Source organism: Enhydra lutris, unplaced genomic scaffold (genome assembly GCF_002288905.1).
Source record: "Enhydra lutris kenyoni isolate GAN:26980312 unplaced genomic scaffold, ASM228890v2 scaffoldscaffold10, whole genome shotgun sequence".
NCBI lineage: Eukaryota > Metazoa > Chordata > Mammalia > Carnivora > Mustelidae > Enhydra > Enhydra lutris.
Genome location: NW_019154094.1, coordinates 40,820,551 through 40,841,671, shown reverse-complemented (window position 1 = coordinate 40,841,671; position 21,121 = coordinate 40,820,551). Strand labels below are relative to the sequence as shown.

Genomic DNA, 21,121 nt, shown 5'->3' with positions numbered 1-21,121 from the left:
GAAAAGTACAAATTATATTCTCATACTTTGAATGGTTCCAATTTTGACCTTGTTTACATTATTCATCCAGAGCTTAAAAAAAGCCATTCAGTGGTCAAATCTGTGAGTTTAGTCTGTAATTTAAAGGTGTTCTCAGCAAGGTGCTATAGAGGAAAAAAAACCCTGGGCCAATACAGGAGATCTGACTTTTAATCCTAATTTAATCCTAGTTCTACTGATTTCTAGTTAAATAACAAGTAGAATAGCACAGTGACTAGAGAGCACACACTTTGATTAAACAAATCCTATTCCGCTACTTACTGGCTGTGTGACCCTGGCCAAGTCATTATTAGCCTTTCTGAGTTTTTACTTCTTCAACTACAAAATGAGACAGCTATAAAACAAGAACGCAGTTGTTATATAGATTAAATATTATAAATAAAGAAATAAGCCCAGCATTTGGCACAATGTAAGTGCTTGATTATTTTTTTTTTAATTTTATTTATTTATTTGAGAGAGAGGGAGAAAGAGCAGGAGAGCACGAGCAGGGTGAGGCAAAGAGAGGAGCAAGCTCCCCTATGGGCAGGGAGCCCATTATGGGGCTTGATCCCAGGGCTCCGGGATCACAATCCGAGCAGAAGGCAGACGCTCAACCGACTGGGCCACCCAGGTGCCCCTATTCTTTTTTTTTTTTCTTTCTTAAGATTTTATTTATTTATTTGACAGACAGAGATCACAAGTAGGCAGAGAGGCAGGCAGAGAGGAAGAGAAGCAGGTTCCCTGCTGAGCAGAGAGCCCGACGCGGGGCTTGATCCCAGGACCCTGGGATCATGACCTGAGCCGAAGGCAGAGGCTTTAACCCACTGAGCCACCCAGGCACCCCCCAGATGTCCCTATTCTTAACTGACTTGGTACTCTATGTATCTGCAACTGCATAGGTGTAAAACAAGGATAATACCTGTCCTATCTACATTAGAATATAATTGTGAAGATAAGAAGAGATCATTTAAGTGAACAGTCTCAGAAATAATATGCATGATAAAGGAAGTGAGACATAAATGTAAGATGGTACTGTCATTTTCATCATATTTCATTATTGTGCATTTCATTGAGCACAATATATTCCAAAGGAAGGGGAAAACCATCATTAACTTGATCTCACCAAATCAAAACATTAAGTGGATACCTATGCAAGGGCAAACAGTATTTTCACAGTGGAGAAGGTAGTTTATTCCAGGCAAGAGGAAGGATACAACAAAAAGGCTTAGAGTAGTAAAGCATGAACAACATTAAGTGAATTCTAAGTGTTTTGATTTGTTTACATCAAAGGGTACATAAAACTGGGGAGAAATGGGACATGACAGCTGGAGAAGCTTAGCGGAGACTTTTTAGAGAGTCCCACGTGTCCATGAGTACCAGGAAAGAGTTTCCTTCCAACAAGAACTATAGACAACAGGTAAAATGTCCTAATAACTCTGCTTACCTCTCGGAACCAGTTAAGAGTAAGAAATATGAGTGAACACATGAACGAATGCTCTTTAACAGACATGGATTCCAACCTGTCTCCAGGATCCAAGTCAGTAAGGTATATAGGACAATCTGAAAGAGAAGAACAAACATTTCTAAGTCCCCTTATTTCAGGTCAACAGAACCTGGGTGCTACCCTTAGAGTCACCTATCTCTCGTAACTTACTTTCCCTTTAACTTGTATCTGAAGGTCAAGCTTTGATTAGTCTCAAAATTACCACCATATCATATAGCAATAATTACATATAATTAAGAAGTCTTTGTAACACTAGAGGTGAGGACCAGAAAGCAACTAGAAACTACGATGATGACTGATTTGTCAACATGACAGAAATCTGTATGTATTATTTTGTCTTTGGAATTCTATTATTACTCCTATTCTACTCTGTGAAATTAGAAAATTTCTTCCAACACACATAGGGTACTGGTTTGTTCCTTCCCTAACATTATCAAAGAAAGGTTACAAAGAAGAAAGGATCTGATAACTTCATCCTATACCTAATAAACCATCAATCTCCTCCAAGTTTCCATTATGTTGTTTCTCCACACAAAGTCTCAGTAACCGGAAATAGGGAGCCAGGCACAATGGAGACACCAATCTAGGAAGAAAAAATCCATTTCTAAACAGTACTTTATAGGCATATTAGTCCATGTTTATAAGGAACCCAACCTTATAATTAAAGAGTTTTGCCCAAAACCAGTGTTTACTTTTAAGAATACAAGACAAGGAACTTAATGGATGCTCGGCAAATAAACAATGAACTAACCTGGAGGAAGGCAGAGGCTGAGTAGAATGAATATCCATGAGTTAGGAGAAGCAGAGGTAAGATGGAAGGAAGGAGGGAGAGTGGCAGAGGCAGACAAGTATGCTCATGCGAGGGAGAAAGGAACAGAAATGAAAACAGCCTCACAGAGCACTTGTTGGCTGTCCTTAAGCAATGTAAACCCCAACCACAGGGTCCAAGAAAAAACAAGGAATCTGACCCATTCTAGCTAACCCCTCCAAATACCATGTGTCTTAGGAGAAAATCACCCCTCCTTTTAAAAAGATATTATTTATTTACTTCAGAGAGAAAGAATGAGCTGGGGAAGGGACAAAGGGAGAAGGAGAAGCAGGCACCCCATCAAGTAGTAAGCCCAATGCAGGACTTAATCCCAGAACCCTGGGATCATGACCTGAATCAAGGCAGATGGTTAACCGAATGAACCACCCAGGCGTCCCAGAAACCTTATCCATCAAGCTCTCAACAGACTGCAAGAAGTGTGGAATACCCCATGAACACTCAAAACAGCAAAAGAAGTTTTAGAAAAGAGGAAGTACACTGACTTTTGGTCTGATTCTTTTGAAGTCATTCTATCCCCATCTTTTGCAAAGTCTTGAGAGAACAACAGTGGCAGGAGGTTGATAACAATCCCATCATGACTACTGTATTCTTCTAGTCCATAGAGAGCTTTCACAGGAAATGGATAGTTGCTGTGGAGAGAACCCAGAATTTGATGTCCCAAGGGTATACACATCTACTTGGGAAACTGCTAGAACAAACCAATCTTCCTTCTTATGAGAAGAAATGAGAAAAAGAAAGAATAAGTTGAAGCTTTTAGGAATTCTGGAACCGGGGTGTTAGGGTGTTGGGAGGAAAGAAACTGCGGGACTGGGCCATATTTAGCCAAGGTCATGAGCATTCTGATGTCTATACCAACTACTCACATAATTTCCTCACCAATAAAATCAAGTTAGTGGTATCCAGTACTTACCCTACTGGAAAAACACAGAAATCCACCACAAAGGCATCTTGGAAATCATTGAAGATGGTCTGCCCAACCCATTCCTTCAGGAAGCAAGCAAACAAACAAGGCTGCATAGGTAAGGGTGTACTGGCTGTAGTGTCCTAAACAAACTATTATGCCCTTTCTAAGTCTTAGTTTCCTCATTTTTTTTTTTCTTAAGATTTTACTTATTTACTTAAGAGAGAGCATGAACAGGGAGAGGAGCAAAGGGAGATGGAGAAGCAGACTCCCCCCAAGCAGGATCATGACCTGAGGTGAAGGCAGCCACTTAACTGACTAAGACGCCCAGGTGCCCCCGTTTCCTCATTTCTATGTTGTTGTTGTTGTTGTTTTTTCAAGATTTTATTGATTTATTTGTGTGAGAGAGCATGAATACACATGTACACAAGTTGGGGGAGGGCAGCAGGCAGAGGGAGAAGTAGACTCCACGATGAGCAAAGAGACTGATGTGGGACTTGATCCCAGAACCCTGGGACCATGACCTGAGCCAAAGACAGACGCTTAACAGACCGAGTCACCCAGGCACTGCCCCCCGCCCCGCCAGTTTCCTCATTTCTAAGAAGAGAATAACAATATTATGAATATTATGTGCCCCATTATTATGAAGTAGAAAACACATAATACATGAAAAATGCTTAACACAGTGCCTGGCACAGAATACATAGTGGCTCTCAATATCATCAACAATAGTATCATCATCCTCATCATTACTATTATTGTTATTATGTGAAGGAGGCCCCAGAGGTTAGGTCTGGGGTAGGGCAAGTCAGAACAGCCTTCCCAACTAGAATACAGGAGAGCTCACGGAGTGATCTATTTTCGCACTGCAACAGACAGGAGGGCTTGAAGAATATGGAATAAAAAGCAGTTCTCAGGCTTTGCTGCTTTAAGAAAAGATACTGGACCTTACCAGGGCTTTTGGAGCCAGCTTTCCTCCTTGGATCAGGTTAGCAAATTCATCATAATAAAGTGCAGAAGCCTGGGGAGACCGCTCACTGCAGGAATGAACCAACTGCAGCAAGGAGGTCACCTGGAACACCCGAAGAGAAAAAGTGGTTCAGCCACTGGGCTGCCAATGTTTCCTAAACACTGCTCACTCCATTCATTAGTAAATTTTTCCTTCCAATTTCACTGGCAAAGCTCTTATTATCACTCACCTGTTTTCTTGAGTTTCCTGACAAGCCCATCTTTAATATCTCTTCTCCAAGCCATCAGACACACACAACTGGATTAAATTTTTTTTTTTTAACAAACATGCCCTTTCTTTTCACAAATACTTGTATTTTATTTTATTTTGAGAGAAGGAGAGAGAGAGAGAAGGAGCGCACATGAGTAGGGTGAGTACAGAGGGAAAAGGAGAGAGAGAAAGAGAGTCTTAAACAGGCCCCATACCAAGCGCAGAGCCCAATGTGGGGCTTGATCTCACAACACTGAGATATTGACCTGAGCCAAAATCAAGAGTCAGATGCTTAAATCAACTGAGCCAACCAGGGGCCCTGTATTAATTTTTCTAAAGCAAAGCTTTGATTTTGTTGTATCTATGCTAAGAAACCCCTGAAGACTACCGTGATGTAAAAAATTAAATTGAAATGTCTTGATTCACATTCAAGGCCCTCCCTTTTCTACCTCTGGACTAGCTTTATCTCCAACTCTCCAATTATATGCTAACTTGTGCCTATTCTCCAGTCAACCTCCTAGTCTACAAACATGGCTCACTTTTCTTGCTCTCTAGGAATTCACAATTTAATTAAGGAGATTAGACAAATACAGAAATAAATGTAACTCAGACCAGCCAGGAAAACATACACTGGAAAAAAAAAACCAAAACACTTTTTCTGGTAAACCGACAGTAACCAGAAGCAATTCCTCAGTTATTCATAAACATATCCAACTACATTACAAGAACTCACCTGTGTGCACTGTTCGTTGCTCAAGTCTGTTCTCCCTTGGGTCAAATTTGAAGATCTACTTCTAAAAACAAGTAATTTTAGCTTCATTTTTATATTTTGTAAGAACTAGCAATAAGTGTATGAATCCTGCCATCCCTGGGATGTGGGTAGAGATAAAAGTACATAAAGGCACAGAGGACTATTTCAAAATGTGGATTAGAGCAAACAATGGCTATCTTTGATTTTTTTTGAAGGGCACACTAAATTAGTAATAATCGTAAGAGCAAGCACTGGGCATTGTTCTAAGCATTTAATGCCCGCAAGTGGTATAGCTCCAAAGAATGAACTCTTAACCAGTGGATTATGTAGCCTGCATGAATTATTAATGCCGATTCTAAGAATGTCTCCCGCAGTTCCAGGAATTCCTAAAAAATTATCTCTTAAGGAGCATAAACTGAACACCAGTATCATTTTGCAATGGCAACATCTTAACAAGACCCAACTCTGATGCTTCTGTCATTGGGTGGCTTATTTTTATCAAACATGATGTCCCAGACAATACCACAGCAATGGAGAAATCTGTAATGTCTAGTGCCTGGGAGACGCGCAAAAGTAGAAAAATATATCCAGGATGTTCAGGGTTCCTCTCTTGTGGAAACATTTCTATTACTTTATTTATTAGCAATCCCTAGTTTTTAACCATCAGACTGTAATGATTACGATCACATTCTGTAAAAATTATACGTGGTATATACAGTCAAGATTAGAAGGGAAAATGGAGGGGTGCCTGGGTGGCTCAGTTGGTTAAAGCCTCTGCCTTCAGCTCAGGTCATGATCCCAGGGTCCTGGGATGGAGCCCCACATCGGGCTCTCTGCTCAGCGGGGAGCCTACTTCCTCCTCTCTCTCTGCCTGCCTCTCTGCCTACTTGTGATCTCTTTCTCTGTCAAATAAATAAACAAAAATCTTTAAAAAAAAAAAAAGGGAAAATGGAAAAGTCGTAACAAACATTTGTTTACTTCTCTTATTATGGGCTTAATGTTTACCATTATAACACAGTCTACACAATGTAACACTTCATTTGTAAGGTGGCAACTTGATTAATTGATCTTGAGCCACAGAAGTCAGAATTTCCGTACATACCTGTCAGCTGCCATGATGCCAGCCATGGTGACAGCACCAATAATACCAATGAGTTTGTATTTGAATATGGTGCTAGAGAGCTGCTTTCGTATCACCAGGTGCATGTCATCCTGCAAGGAAGACATGGTAGAAAAAGCTGAAGATGCTGGAATAGTCAACAAAAGAGCCTGTAGATACTGGAGCCAAAACACATACAATACCAAGGGTTCTATCATTTATTACGTGGCTTTTGGCAAGTCATTTCATCTCTGAGTCTCAATTTTTTTCATCTATAAAATGGGGAAGGCTTTTGTAAGGATGAGAGACAAATTAAAAGATGTCCTATTGTGATACTTGCTTGATAAGGATATGTGAATTATTGTAATGTTGTTGGATACTCAACAAAATAATGAAACAGAAAAAAATACCTAGGTAAATTAACCAAGGAGGCAAAAGACTTGTACATTAAAACTATAAAGCAATGCTGAAAAATATTAAAGAAGACCTAAATAAATGGAAAGATATCCCATGTTTGTGAATTGGAAGGCTTAATATTGTTAAGATGATGATAATACTCAAAGTGACAGGCACATTCTTTGTAATTCTTACTAAAATCACAACAGAATTTTTTATAGATGGAGAAAAACTCATGCTAAAATTCATATGGAATTTCAAGGGACCCCAAATAGCCAAAACAACCTTGCAAAAGAATAAATATGTTCTTTCAAATTTTAATATTTAAATTATTATACTCTTTCAATTTAAAAATTACTATAAAAGCTACAGTAATTAAAATAGTGTGCCACCTGCATAGGAAGCATATACACACCAAGTCCATAAATAAACCCTCACATACATAGTCAAGTGATCATAGATGCTAAGATAATTCAAAGCGGAAAGTACAGTCTTTTCAATAAAAGTGCTGAAAAAATTGGATACCCACACATACATGAAATGAAACAGAACCCTTACCTTTAGCAGTATACAAAAATTAACTCAGGTGAATCAACAACCTAAATTTAAGAGCTAAAACTATAAGACTCTTAGAAGAAAACAAAGGGAAAAATCTTCGTGACTTTGAATTGGAGAAAGGTTTTACCTAAGTATGACACCTAAAGAGCAGGTAAAAACAAAACAAAACAAAACAAAATAAAAACAGATAAACTGGGGCTTCATCAAAACTCCAGGAGTAAAAAGACAATGCATAGAATGGGAGAAAATATTTGCCCATCATGTGTCTGATAAGGGACAATACCCAGGAAGTATAAAGGATCCCTATACATCAACAACAAAAAAGCAACTGATTTTAAAAAAAAAAAAGAACAAAGGACATGAATAGACATTTTCCCAGATAAGATATTCAAATGACTAATAAGCAAATAGTAAGATGTTCAACATCATTAGTCTTTAGGGAAATGCAAATCAAAACCACAGTGAGACAGCACTTCACACCCAGTAGGATGGTTATAGCTAAGAAATAGAAAATAAGTGTTGGTGAGGTTGTAAAACTGTGGAGCCCTCAATTGTTTGTGGACCCATAAAATGGTGCAGCTGCTGCAGAAAACGGTTTGATGGTTCCTCAAAATATTAAACACAGAATCAACATATGACTTAGCAATTCCACTCCTAGACATAGACCCCAAAGAATTGAAAATAGGGACTCAAACAGATCCTTGCATACCAGTGGTCACAGCAGCACAATTCACAATAGCCAAAAGGTGAAAAAAGGCCACTGTCCATCAATAAATGAATGTACAAATTAAATGTGGTATATACATGCAATGGAATGCTAGTTAGGTTTTTTATAAAAAGGAATGAAGTTTGATATATCTTACACCATGGATGAACCCTGAAGAGATAATGCTAAGTGACATAAACCAAACAGAATAGGATAAATATAGTATAACTATTTTTTTTAAGTTTTTTTTTTTTAAAGATTTTATTTATTTATTTGACGGACAGAGATGACAAGTAGGCAGAGAGGCAGACAGAGAGAGAGAGGGTGGAGCAGGCTCCCTGCTGAGCAGAGAGTCCGATGCAGGGCTCAATCCCAGGACCCCGAGATCATGATCTGAGCCAAAGGCAGAGGCTTAACCCACTGAACCACCCAGCCACCCTTTGTATGACTATTTTTGAAATTTAAATTCTATTATTATTATTTTTTTTTTTTAGAGAGGGAGACAGAGAATTTTAAGCAGGTTCCATGCCCACCAGGGAGCCCAATGCAGTGCTCAATCTTATAACCCTGAGATTGTGACCTGAGCCGAAATCAAGGGGAGGATGCTTAACTGACTGAGCCACCCAGGTGCCCCTCATATGACTATTTAAATGAGGTACCGAGAACAGGCAAATTCAGAGACAGGAAATAGATTGGAGGTAACCAGTGGCTGGAGGAAGGGAAATAGGGAGTTATTGCTAAATGGGTAGAGTTTCTGTTTGGGATGACAAAAAGTTCTGGATATAAACAATGTTAAGAGTTGCACAACATTCTTAATGAACTTAATGCCACATAAAAATGGTTAATGGAGGGACGCCTGGGTGGCTCAGTTGGTTAAGTGGCTGCCTTTGGCTCAGGTCATGATCCCAGTGTCCTGGGATCGAGTCCCACATCTGGCTCCTTGCTCAGCAGGGAGCCTGCTTCTCCCTCTGCCTCTGCCTGCCACTCTGCCTGTGCTCACTCTCTCTGACAAATAAATAAATAAAATCTTTTAAAAAAATGGTTAACGTAGTAAAATTTGTTATGCATATTTTACAATAATTAAAAAATAAAATAATGATGTAGCTCTATATTACTGATGCGAAGCCATCTCCAAAATATACTGCTAAATGAAAGATAGATGCAGAACAAAAGGAGGAGTGGAATATAGGTAAATACAAATTTGCTAAATGCTCAGAACATCTCAGAAAGCTATAAGGTAGAAAGCAGAAAGGTATAAACAAATTCGTAAATGCTCAGGACATCTCAGGAGGATAGAAATGTCTCATGACAAACTCAGAAAGTGATTGCCTTTAGAGAACCAGATGCCTGGAAGACTGAGAAGGGGAAGACTCATTTTTCACCATGTCTTATACCTTTTGAATTTTGTGCTGTATATTACCTAGCCCCCCTCCTTTTTATTTTTTTTTTTTAATTAACAAAAGGTATTGGTTGTTCAAAGTTACGGTCCAGTATGGATTACTGCCACAGGGTGGCACTAAAGATACAAAAGAGCAACAAGTTCTGATTGCAATGCAATCTCTTGTTTTAGTCCCTTTGCCTGACTTTCTCAGCAAATGGTGACCACCAATGAAAGCAAGCCCAGATAAGTTCACATTAGATGTAGAGGTTCCCTAGAAAACAAGGCAACGCTCTGTGTCCCCACAGCACTCAGTATAGAACCTGAATAGCTTCTCTTTTCTTTTCTTATTTTTTAAGATTTTATTTATTTATTTGATACAGAGAGAGACAGTGAGAGAGGGAACACAAGGAGGGGGAGTGGGAGAGGAGATGCAGGCTTCCGACTGAGCAGGGAGCCTGATGTGGGGCTTGATCCCAGGATCCTGGGATCATGACCTGAGCTGAAGGCAGACGCTTAACCGTCTGAGCCACCAAGGGGCCCCCTGAACAGCTTTTCTTACTCAGTTCCCTAGTCAGCTGATTACAGACCCATTTCTACCCTAATAGACTAAGCTATTTGAGGGTAGAAGGTCTAATATACCTACCATCTCAATGTTTGGTACACAACAGATACTTAATGTCTGAACATAATTATTCTAGCCTGTGTACTAACAGAAATCAAGTACACAGCCATGGTCTGAGCTGTAATTATGTTCAGTGAATTTCAATTAAAGAAGTTTAAAGTTTTAAAGGTTTCTCAACACACTGCCTGTTACCTGGATGTGACTGCTGGCTTCATGCTGTTTGCTAAATGCCAGTGTGCTGAGAATATAGAAGAGTTTTCGTATCTGCTGAGGGGACATATTATCCAGATAATCTAAAATGCCCTATGGAAAAAAAAAATGCCAACAATAAGGTTAGCCACTGATATTTTCCTCCATCAAATAAAAAAATTAAAATCCTTGTAAGAGGCATAAGAAGCATCCGGATAGCCACAAAAGCTCATGTTCTCTCAAGCTGTGCCCAGAACACAAAGGGTTAGTCATCCTAACATAACTCCTCGTTCTCCCTATTCTTCTTCATCCTTCCCTTCTTAGTGAAAACAGTGCTCTGTCAAAAGTTACATCTCTGACCTTACTGCTTATCATAACGTCCCTTTTGGTTTCCATGCCATGAATTACTTATTCTTTTTCTACAGATGTGGAAGCAGTCACAAGGGAAAAACTTACTTTTTAACACTGGGCAAAACCTCAGCTTTCTCATCCCTAATATGGGGATAGCATGACCTACAACTACCTTTCAAAGCCCAGACCTGATTCTGTCAACCCCCTGTGAAAAGTCTGCGATAGCTCTCTACGGTCTATAAAATCAAGCTGAAACTCTTGAGCGTGGTATTTGAGACCTTTCATAATCTGACATTGTCCTATGTCTTCCTAGCCTCACCTCCCACCACTTCTCACCATATGTCCCATTTGCCAACCATGCTAGTCTACTTCCTTCAGGTATACCATGGACCCGGATGCCAATTTGCTTCTGTTTAAACTGTCCTCTGCCTAGATGCACTTCCTGTATTTTCTCTTATTGAACCATGCTCAAACTTCAAGAATCACTCAAATCTACTCTTTGAAGAAGCAGTAGTACTTGAAGAAGTACCCAGTTTCCTAGGCCAAATTATTCTTGCGCTGGTGCATCTATAGCACTTAATCTTTCTAGGGATTTCTCAAGTTGTAGCTACAGTGACTTGTTTATGTGTTTTACTATCACCAAAGGCAAGAACTAAGTCTTATATACAGAGCACCCAGAATAGAGCCTGCATATAGGTACAAAGAAGTATTTGCTGAATGCATTAATACAAACATAAATGAGTTATCTTTTTTCCTATTATTTGCCCATTACCCCACCTCCTTCCCACCCCCTCCCACCAACTGTAGTGCTCAATATCTAGAACACAAATTAAATTGCTGCTAATTAACAGATGCCAGATATCTCTCAAATACATGCAAGAAAGAAAAATGACTCAAAATATGTCACCGGAGGGACACATACCTTCACAAACACAGCATTCAGCCTCATAGCAGAAAGGTTTAGAACTACCAACTCCAGGAGGACATCCAATGCAGTATCAACTTCAGCTTCATTCCCGCTGCAGATATGAGTCACTAGGGCACCAACTACTTCCTACACGGTAAAGCGTCAACAGGATAGTGTGAATGAAAATATGACATGGCCATCTTGAAAGGGTTAATGCTTGAGACCATTCTAATCTCAACCTACCCTATCCTATTGTCTAATTCTATTATGTACTTTTCATTAATGTTGTTTTCAGGATGTTGAGGATTATGTCCATCTAATTACACAACCATCTACTCCTGACTTATTTCCTAATATTTATCAGGGAGCACTATGTAAGCCCTCCTGCTTTTGCTCCCTGGCATAGTCTCTTTTTTCATATGGGTAAAATACTACCCTTTAAGCTATGGTTGTACTTAATCTGTTAAAATTTACTAAAAAGATGAACTCAGGGAGCCTGGCTGGCTCAGTTGCAGCATGTGACTCTTGATCTCTCAGTTGTGGGTTTGACCCCCATGTTGGGTATAGAGATACTTAAAAATAAAATCCCTTTTTTTTTTTTTTTTTTTCCCAAAGATTGTATTTATTTATTTGACAGAGAAAGACACAGTGAGAGAGGGAACACAGGCAGGGGGAGCAGAAGAGGGAGAAGAAGCAGGCTTCCTGCTGAGCAGGGAGCCTGATATGGGGCTTGATGCCAGGACCCTGGGATCATGACCTGAGCCAAAGGTAGATGCTTAACGACTGAGCCAGCCAGGTGCCCCTTAAAAATAAAATCTTGGGAAAAAAAAAAAAAAAAAAAAAAGATGGAACTCAAGAAGCTCAAGGTTTTAAAGGTTTTTACAGGTTAGACTTGCATGTTTCAAGCAAACATGAGCCATGATAGTATCTCTAGGACATTAAGATGGTTCCAGAAAAATATCTTGTATGCCATTCTCCCTTTCCTTTATACTGCTGCTCCATACTGAATCATATTGTTTTCTCAACTGCAGCAGCTAGCTCATGCCCTGCTTTAAATTTTTAAAATTTTGTCTTTATTTTTACAAGTTCCATTAAAATGTTTTGACATTGTTAATAGTATGTTTAGCATGTACAAAAAAATACAAAGTAAGACACTCTGTTGATTTCATAATCACTTTCCACAAGTAGAGCCTCCCCTCTCTGGATATGCGCTATTAAATTTTATGTCTCATGTTCATGAGAATAGGGTTACGCCCTCAGGCATTTCCCCTTCATTTGTTTTTCTCCACAATTTTTTCTAGAGAACAACTCCAGGATCAACAGGCAGCTGATCATGTGCAGCTAAATTTTAAAATTGCTCTTTCTGTATACTATGAAAGCTGCCCGATAACCCCAGCCCTTTTAATCATGGTTTATTTAAAACAGACTGGATGTGGGGGCACCTGGGTGGCTCAGTGGGTTAAGCCTCTGCCTTCAGCTCAGGTCATGATCTCAGGGTCCTAGGATCGAGCCCTTCATTGGGCTCTCTGCTCAGCAGGGAGCCTGCTTCCCCCTCTCTCTGCTGGCTTCTGCCTACTTGTGATCTCTCTGTCAAATAAATAAATAAAGTCTTAAAAAAAAATAGACTGGATATGGACCTTCATTTTCAAGTCAGATAATTTTAGACCTCAAAATGCAAAGACAGAAGTCCAGTGTCCCTTATTTTATTAAGACTAGGACTAGAACGAAGTTTTCCCAACTCCCAGTTCAGAGTTCTTTTTCCTTCAATGTCTTCCAACCAACAAGAAATAAACATCATATTACATGCAAGTCACTTGGAATTGTATTTCTTCCTGTTCCCTCCTTTCCAAAATAAATATTTCGACATACCTGCTGACAGTAAGTGTCAAAAAACTTAAATGCATATTTGTATAGGAGACTGCCAAACAAAATGATACTCTGGTCGAGGGAGTGCAACAAACACTGCGCCAATGACAGAATAGATGGGCAAATATCCTTAAGGACCTTGAGGGGGTGAAGAGGAGACAAAAAAAAAAAAGCTGTGGGAGAAATTTAATTATTACAGAACCAAGACTTGCTGACCCTTATAGGATATCAGAGTTCTCCTCACCAATTCTCATTTTAACTTAAGGTAACATAATCTTTGTTTTACTCAAAATTATCTTTCATCATTCTGAGTTTTTGCTTAGGATTAATGGGATTCAATGTATGGATAAGAAGTGACCTGGAAGCTGAAGAAGTTAAATTATAAGCCTAATAGCATTGTTCCTATCTGCCCAATTTGGGACTAGAATCCAGATTTTTTTTTTTTTTTTTTTGAGAGAGAGAGAGGGATAGAGCACAAGTGGTCGAGGAGTATAGGGAGAGGGAGAAGCAGATCCCCTGCTGAGCAGGGAGCCTGAGGCAGGGCTCAATCCCAGAACTCCAGGATCACAACCCGAGCCAAAGGCAGACGCTTAACCAACTGAGCCACCCAGGCGCCCCTTAAATCCAGATCTTCTGAATCCCAATATCCTCACTCAATCATACTACCTCCCTGGGGACATACTGGGTCTGCTCTACCTTGGTTATGATTTGAAATCAATCTATAAGGTTCAATACCAATTAAATTGATTTCTTCTGAGATCAAAAAGAGAACTGATCATGTCTTAGCAACTGGGCAGAAGATGGACATTATGGACCCAAAGTAAATAACCAGTTTAAGTCCAGTTTCTTTATTGATACCATCACAATAGATAAAAAAATCTTAAATTAAGCCCTGAATTGGGTATAATGCTTTGCTGAGGAAAATGCAATAAAAAAATTATATATGGGGCACCTGGGTGGCACAGTCGGTTAGGTATCCAACTCTTGGTTTTGGCTCTGGTCATGATCTCAGGGTCGTGAGACTGAGCCCTACATTGGGCCCCACATTTAGCACAGTCTGCTTGGGCATCTCCCTCTTCCTCTGCCCCCAATCCCTAAGATAAATAAATAAATCTTTAAAAAAATTATATATGATTTCTGCCTTCTGGAAAATTATAACCCAAAACACATATTATTGCCAGAAATAAGCACAGAAAGGACTGTAAGATAAAATAATAGAAACATTAAATCCATTTCTAAATATAAAATCTTAAGACCCAATCGTATATTCTCATTAGCACCTACGTCAAGCCCCAAACTACTGGTTATCTAGCTTTTTAAGAAGGTATACGCTATTAATATCCTGAAAAATTCACCAGAAAATACTGTTCTTAAATTTATAAAATTCTAATCAAATGGTTTATATTTCAACAGAAAAAAATCACCCAAGAGTCACATGGCCAAATAGGGATGGTTCAAAAGATTACATAATTATATCTCTATTAGCATTCTTCTGGTCCTGTTTTGCTCAGGGTTTTTAAAAACTGCTTAGAACAGGATATAGAAGCAAGTTTGTCAAAGCTACGGACCACAAAGGGCTAGGTAATTAAAATGATTAATGCAAAGTTAAGATTTGAAAGTCTCAATGAGCTTGAACAACGGGCTGAAACTAACATGAAGAAACTTTCATATGGGAGCTACAAAGCCTTCCATTTTAAGTTAAAAATCAAGTTATACAAGAATGTAAAATTAGAAGACCTGAACTAAAACATTTCCTGTAAAAAAAAAATTGGGGGCTTGAGTTTAATCAGTTCAACATAAATCAATTTTGTCACCTTTTTTCTAAAAAGATGAGACACCAGTCTTGGGTTGGTTTTATTAACAGTATAACATCTCGATCAAGGTAAGTAAGAATCGTATTATATTTTGAAAACATACTGAGCTGTCAAAAAGTCAACATCCAGCAAAGGCGGTATTGTCAAGATTTCCACACTGAATAAGAAAGGTTAAAAATGACTTCTCTATAACTTTCAGACTAATGTTGCTAATTCTCTGTCACTTACCAAGTCATGAATATAGAATGTACTCTGCAGCAGCTGTTCTTGAAAGCAGCCTGATCGAATCTTATTTCTTAGCACCCTCTCAATGTACTTCTTTGTCTGAGTGTTGGTGCTATAGATGATGAGAAGCATTGCCAAGTCAAAAGTCTATTGTCAACAAAAATGACAACAGAGAAAGAATTTAATAAATCAGTACATTTATTGTTGTGAAATAGCAGCTCACAACTTTTTCCCATGAAAACACAGAAGGGGTGATACTTACTTGCTCAACACACTCCCATGGGAGTATCTACATTTTTTTTGTCACAAAACCCACAAATTTTTTCAGAGAAATGAAGTGCTATAACTATTAACCACTATTATCTTTATGAAAACAATGGAATATAAGCTGAAGTAATATTATTACAGGAAAAACTCTGAAGATCTATATATTTATTAAAGAAAAATCACTTGCTAACCTCAGGATTTATTTCATTATTAGGAAAACTACTTTCTGAAAAATTGGAAAGACTGTAAATGCCTGTCAATATGAAAAAAATAAAATTCTGATGGTCATTTTTAGAATATTATACAGCCATTAAAATGAATGAGCTAGGGGTGCCTGGGTGGCTCAGTGGGTTAAGCCTCTGCCTTGGGCTCGGGTCATGATCTCAGGGTCCTGAGATAGAGCCCCGCATTAGGCTCTCTGCTCAGGAGGGAGCCTGCTTCCCCCTTCTCTCTCTCTGCCTGCCTCTCTGCCTACTTGTGATCTCTCTGTCAAATAAATAAATAAAATCTTTAAAATGAATGAGCTAGACTACATTTTTTGACAGACACTCACAACATTGTGAAGTTTAAAAAAAAAAGCAACCTACAATAATAATAGTAAGATTTATTTTTGTAAACACAATATACATAAATATGTTTAAATGTAAGAGTTAGAATGCCTGCACTCACATACACATATAGCTTGTATATGAATAGGAAAAAAGTCTGGAAGAATTATCCATGAAGAATGGAACAGAGAGTGAAGAAAACCTTTTTAACATTTTTAACATTTTAACATTTTTTAGATTCCTTGTGGGGTTTTATCTCCACAATTAGCTTGTATTAAATATGTTTTAAAAAGAAGAAGGTTATAGAGCAACATCATCTGTCACAATAACTCAGTATTTATTCACTGTAATTAGTTGATTGTATATGTTTGTTTATATTTGTAAATTTGTTTCTTTCATGTATTATCAGCATAAAGAATTTTTACCTAGTTTAAAAAAGAAAAAGAAGGTTAAAAAAAAGTCAAGCAGCACAAAAATAAAAACAACTATTCAGAGCTCATACAACTCAACAGCAAAACACTAAACAATCCAAGTTAAAAGACGGATCGAGAATTTCTTTTTTTTATAGATTTTTATTTATTTGAGAGAGAGAGAGGGTGCATGCACAAGCAGGGGGAGCAGCAAGCAGAGGGAGAAGCAGGCTCGCCACAGAGCAGGGAGCCTGACACAGGACTCAATCCCAAGACCCTGGGATCATGACCTGAGCTGAAGGCAGATGCTTAACTGACTGAGCCACCAAGGTGCCCCACCAAGGATTTTTTTTCTTTTTTAAGATTTTTTTTTTTTTTTTTTAATTTGACAGACAGAGATCACAAGTAGTAGGCAGAGAGGCTGACAGAGAGAGAGGAGGAAGCAGGCTCCCCGTGGAGCAGAGAGCCCGATGTGGGGCTCGATCCCAGGACCCTGGGATCATGACCCGAGCTGAAGGCAGAGGCTTTAATCCACTGAGCCACCCAGGCGCCCTGGGATTTTTTTTTTTTTAATGTTTCTTTTTATTTTTCATTTTTAAAGACTTTAATTTTATTTGTTTGACAGAGAAAGAGGGTACACAAGCAGGGGGAGTGGGAGAGGGAGAAGTGAGCTCCCTGCAGAATCCTGATGGAGGGTTTGGGCCCAGGACCTGAGCCAAAGGCAGATGCCTAATGACTGAGCCACCCAGGCACCCCTGCCCACTAAGGATCTTCTTGAAATTTTTTCATTTTAGAGACAGCAAGCACGAATGGTGGGTTGGGGGAAGGGTAGAGGAAGAGAGAGCCTGACATGGGCCTCCATCTCTGAGATCATGCCTGAAATGAAATCAAGAGCGGACACTTAAGCACTGAGTTAAGCTCAGACTGAGCCACCCAGGTACCCCTGGACCTAGATCTGAACAGACATTTTCTCAAAGACATACAAATGGCCAAAAGACACATGAAAAGATGTTCAACATCACTAATCATCAGGAATGTAAATCACAATGAGATATCACCTCATACATGTCAAAATGGCTATCATTAAAAAAAGACCAGAGACAATAAGTGATGTTGAAGATGTAGAGAAAGGGAACCCTTGTGCATTGCTGGTGGAACGTAAATTGGTGTAGCCCCTATGGAAAACAGTATGGAGGTTCCTCAAAAAATTAAAAGTAGAAATATCATGTGATCCAGAAATTCTACTTCTGGGTATTTTTTCAAAATAACTAAAAATTAATTCGACAAAATATCTGCACTCCTATGATCCCTGTACATTATTTACAATAATGAAGACATGGAAGCAACCTAAGTGAAAAGCAAATGTGGTAAGTACACAGACACACACAAACACACACCTACCTAGACACACACAGACACACACTGGAATATTATTCAGCCATTAAAAGAATGAAATCTTGCCATTTGTAACAATATGGACAGATCTTGAGGGTGTTATGCTAAGTGAACTAAGTCAGACAAAGACAAATACCTTATGCTCTTGTTTATATGTGGAACTTATAAAATAAAGAAACAACAAAACAAAACACACAAAAAACTGAATTCATTGACACAACAGATTAGTAGTTACCAGAGGCAGGGGGGTTTAGTCAGTAGAGCACACAACTCTTAATCTTGGCTGTAATTTCAAGCCCCACATTGGGTAGAGGGATTATTTAAAAATAAAATCTTGGGGCGCCTGGGTGGCTCAGTGGGTTAAAGCCTCTGCCTTCAGCTCAGGTCATGATCCCAGGGTCCTGGGATGGAGCCCTGCATCGGGCTGTCTGCTCAGCAGGGAGCCTGCTTCCCTTCCTCTCTCTCTACCTGCCTCTCTGCCTACTTGTGATCTCGGTCAAATAAATAAAATCTTAAAAAAAATAAAAAATAAAATAAAATCTTAAAAAAAAAAAAAGGATTTTCCTGTTATAAAATAAATAATGGGGCACCTGGGTAGCTTAGTCAGTTAAGTGTCTGACTCCTGATTTTGGCTCAGGTCATGATCTCAGGAATGTGAGTTCAAGCCGCTCATTGGGTTCTTGGGTATCTCATTGGGTATCATAAATATGTATATTTTAAAAATATACACATATATAAAGACATTGTAGAAGCATATAAAATGTTTATGATATAATGTCAAAAGAAAAAAATCAGAATGCAAAAATTACATAATAATTAGAAATCTGTAAAAACAGATAAAACAGGTATATAGGTGGCCAACCATTATGCAAAAATGAAAAAAGAAAGAGTTGTATTAGGGTATTTTGATCCTTCCCCAAAAAACTGAGTTTTTCATTGTTTAATTCACTATTGTAAAAGCTTTTAAAATAGCCACCCAACAACTGGATAATCTGACAGAACCTCACAAAACAAAACAGATTCCAACTAATGAAAAATCCTTAATGGGAACCAAGTAGTACATAAGAAACACAATCATCTGGCTTCTCACAGAAGAAAAAATTTCCATAATTAAGACAGATTCAGTACTGCTGCCTTGACAGTGAATGGATGGACTATTTGACTCACTCTGGCCAGGTTGACAAGGTCAAAGGTAAGTAAACATGGAATGCCATTATCTTGACAATTACATTTGCCAGAAGGAAGGGTAATCAGATAGACACAGGGACCCAACCCATGCCCCAAGTGACTCCTGTCTTCACTTCATCTGTGGGGACTTGGTTCTTTGGGACTGCAACTCACTGTGCTTGTTTGGAATGTTAATATTTCCCCTTATGGATAGCCTGGGTTTATTTCATTGCCAAAATGAGTAGGAGACACTATCTAGCAAGTCATCCCCTCTAGATTATCTTCTCCAGACAGCTAATGCTTATTATGCAGCTACAGAAGGCACAGAAGGGATGACTGGAGAGAGTGACAGAAAAGGAAAACTAGCTGTATAATTAATTTTAAGTCCACAGTACTTAAAATTCATAGTATCATGAGTTTACCTTGTGTTCAGACACTGAGGCAGTGTTTTCAATCGCCTAGAAAAAAAAGGGTCATGAAAGTATTATAACACATAAGTAGAACATGTTTCACCTTACTATTTTTTTTTTTTTTAAGATTTTATTTATTTGACAGAGAGAGAGATCACAAGTAGGCAGAGAGAGAGAGGAGGAAGCAGGCTCCCTTCCGAGCAGAGAGCCCATGCGGGACTTGATCCCAGGACCCTGGGATCATGACCTGAGTCAAAGGCAGAGGCTTAACCCACTGAGCCACCCAGGAGCCCCATGTTTCACCTTACTGAGCATGCCCCATTCTCCTGAGAAGCAATCTGTCCATCTGGGAACCATCATCTGTCACTTCTACTTGACTGATTTTCAACACTTTAATTTCCACCTACCTTTACTTACATATCCATCACTGATTACCACCTACTCCCTCCTTATGTTCAAAGTCATGAAGATCTCACTCACCTTAATCCAGGCTTCTGAAATGATCTTCTCATATCTAACAGCTGACCTTATTACATCAAAGAGGAGAATAACACAGTCCTGACTGTTGTTTTCTTGATTTCCTGAAGAACTACAAGCAGCAGAGGGGGAAAAAAATAATTCTTCCACTTACCAGAGAGGAACCTATAAAACCTGGGTTCCCGTTACTAGCCAAGTGCCTGTTCCAAGGCCAGCTTCATGTGTAAAATGGCTAATAAACTTGTACTGTAGTCTATCTAAGAATGATCTGAATTGCCTGGAGAATACACCCCATCCGCCCACGTACACATATACACATACATTTACACATACTACATACATATGATTTGAAGCACTGTATAGTGATACATGCAAACAATATTATTACCATTATTTTTAGTTGCAAGTATTTTTTTTTAAGATTTTTATTTATTTATTTGACAGACAGAGATCACAAGTAGGCAGAGAAGCAGGCAGAGAGAGAGAGGAGGAAGCAGGCTCCCCGCCGAGCAGAGAGCCCGATGCAGGGCTCGATCCCAGCACCCTGGGATCATGACCCGAGCCGAAGGCAGAGGCTTTAACCCACTGAGCCACCCAGGCGCCCCTTTAGTTGCAAGTATTAAGATCTACTGTCCTAGCTTCAGAATAAATGTCAGAAAACTTGCCTTGCCTATGCGAGAAAAAGGGTAGTAACTGTCAATGACATTATACCTTTGTTGTCCTTTATTTTTCAACTTGCTTTGGGAAGCCTGCAACCGTGATGGCAAAATACAATGCTGCAGATCCAACTTCTCCCGGAGCTCAGAAATTACCTGTGGAAAATAAATATTAAGTTATGTGTTTTGCTCATTCATAGTGGATAGGCACACTTCGTTCTTTCAATAGAACCATAACAATCCCCTGAAAGACTGAGTAAGAATCACTAAAGGTTAAACAAGGCTTTTTATTTTTTAAGATTTTATTTTTAAGTAATCTCTATATACAACATGGGGCTCAAACTCACAACTCCAAGATCAAGGGTCACATGCTCTACTGACTGACCTATGGAGTGCCCCTAGACAAGGCATTTTAAAAATGAGAGTTGATGGGGCGCCTGGGTGGCTCAGTGGGT

At 39.0% G+C, this 21,121-nt stretch overlaps 1 protein-coding gene across 4 annotated transcripts in view; it reads right to left on the bottom strand.

Annotated features, from left to right (window-relative positions):
- Positions 1–21,121, bottom strand: part of LOC111144112 (Fanconi anemia complementation group D2) — a 60,299-nt gene that overhangs the window by 23,658 nt on the left and 15,520 nt on the right. For 3 of the 4 annotated variants that reach the window (XM_022498248.1, XM_022498252.1, XM_022498249.1), the window contains 14 exons: positions 20,722–20,822; positions 20,014–20,122; positions 19,546–19,581; positions 15,340–15,483; positions 13,301–13,435; positions 11,447–11,578; positions 10,177–10,287; positions 6,325–6,434; positions 5,205–5,265; positions 4,205–4,324; positions 3,262–3,335; positions 2,834–2,980; positions 2,005–2,105; positions 1,463–1,578 (listed from right to left, as the gene is read on the bottom strand). In XM_022498248.1, the coding sequence (XP_022353956.1) occupies positions 1,463–1,578; positions 2,005–2,105; positions 2,834–2,980; positions 3,262–3,335; positions 4,205–4,324; positions 5,205–5,265; positions 6,325–6,434; positions 10,177–10,287; positions 11,447–11,578; positions 13,301–13,435; positions 15,340–15,483; positions 19,546–19,581; positions 20,014–20,122; positions 20,722–20,822 (1,497 nt within the window). The remainder of the gene's footprint in view (positions 1–1,462; positions 1,579–2,004; positions 2,106–2,833; positions 2,981–3,261; positions 3,336–4,204; positions 4,325–5,204; positions 5,266–6,324; positions 6,435–10,176; positions 10,288–11,446; positions 11,579–13,300; positions 13,436–15,339; positions 15,484–19,545; positions 19,582–20,013; positions 20,123–20,721; positions 20,823–21,121) is intronic. The other variant, XM_022498251.1, reaches the window with a different exon arrangement.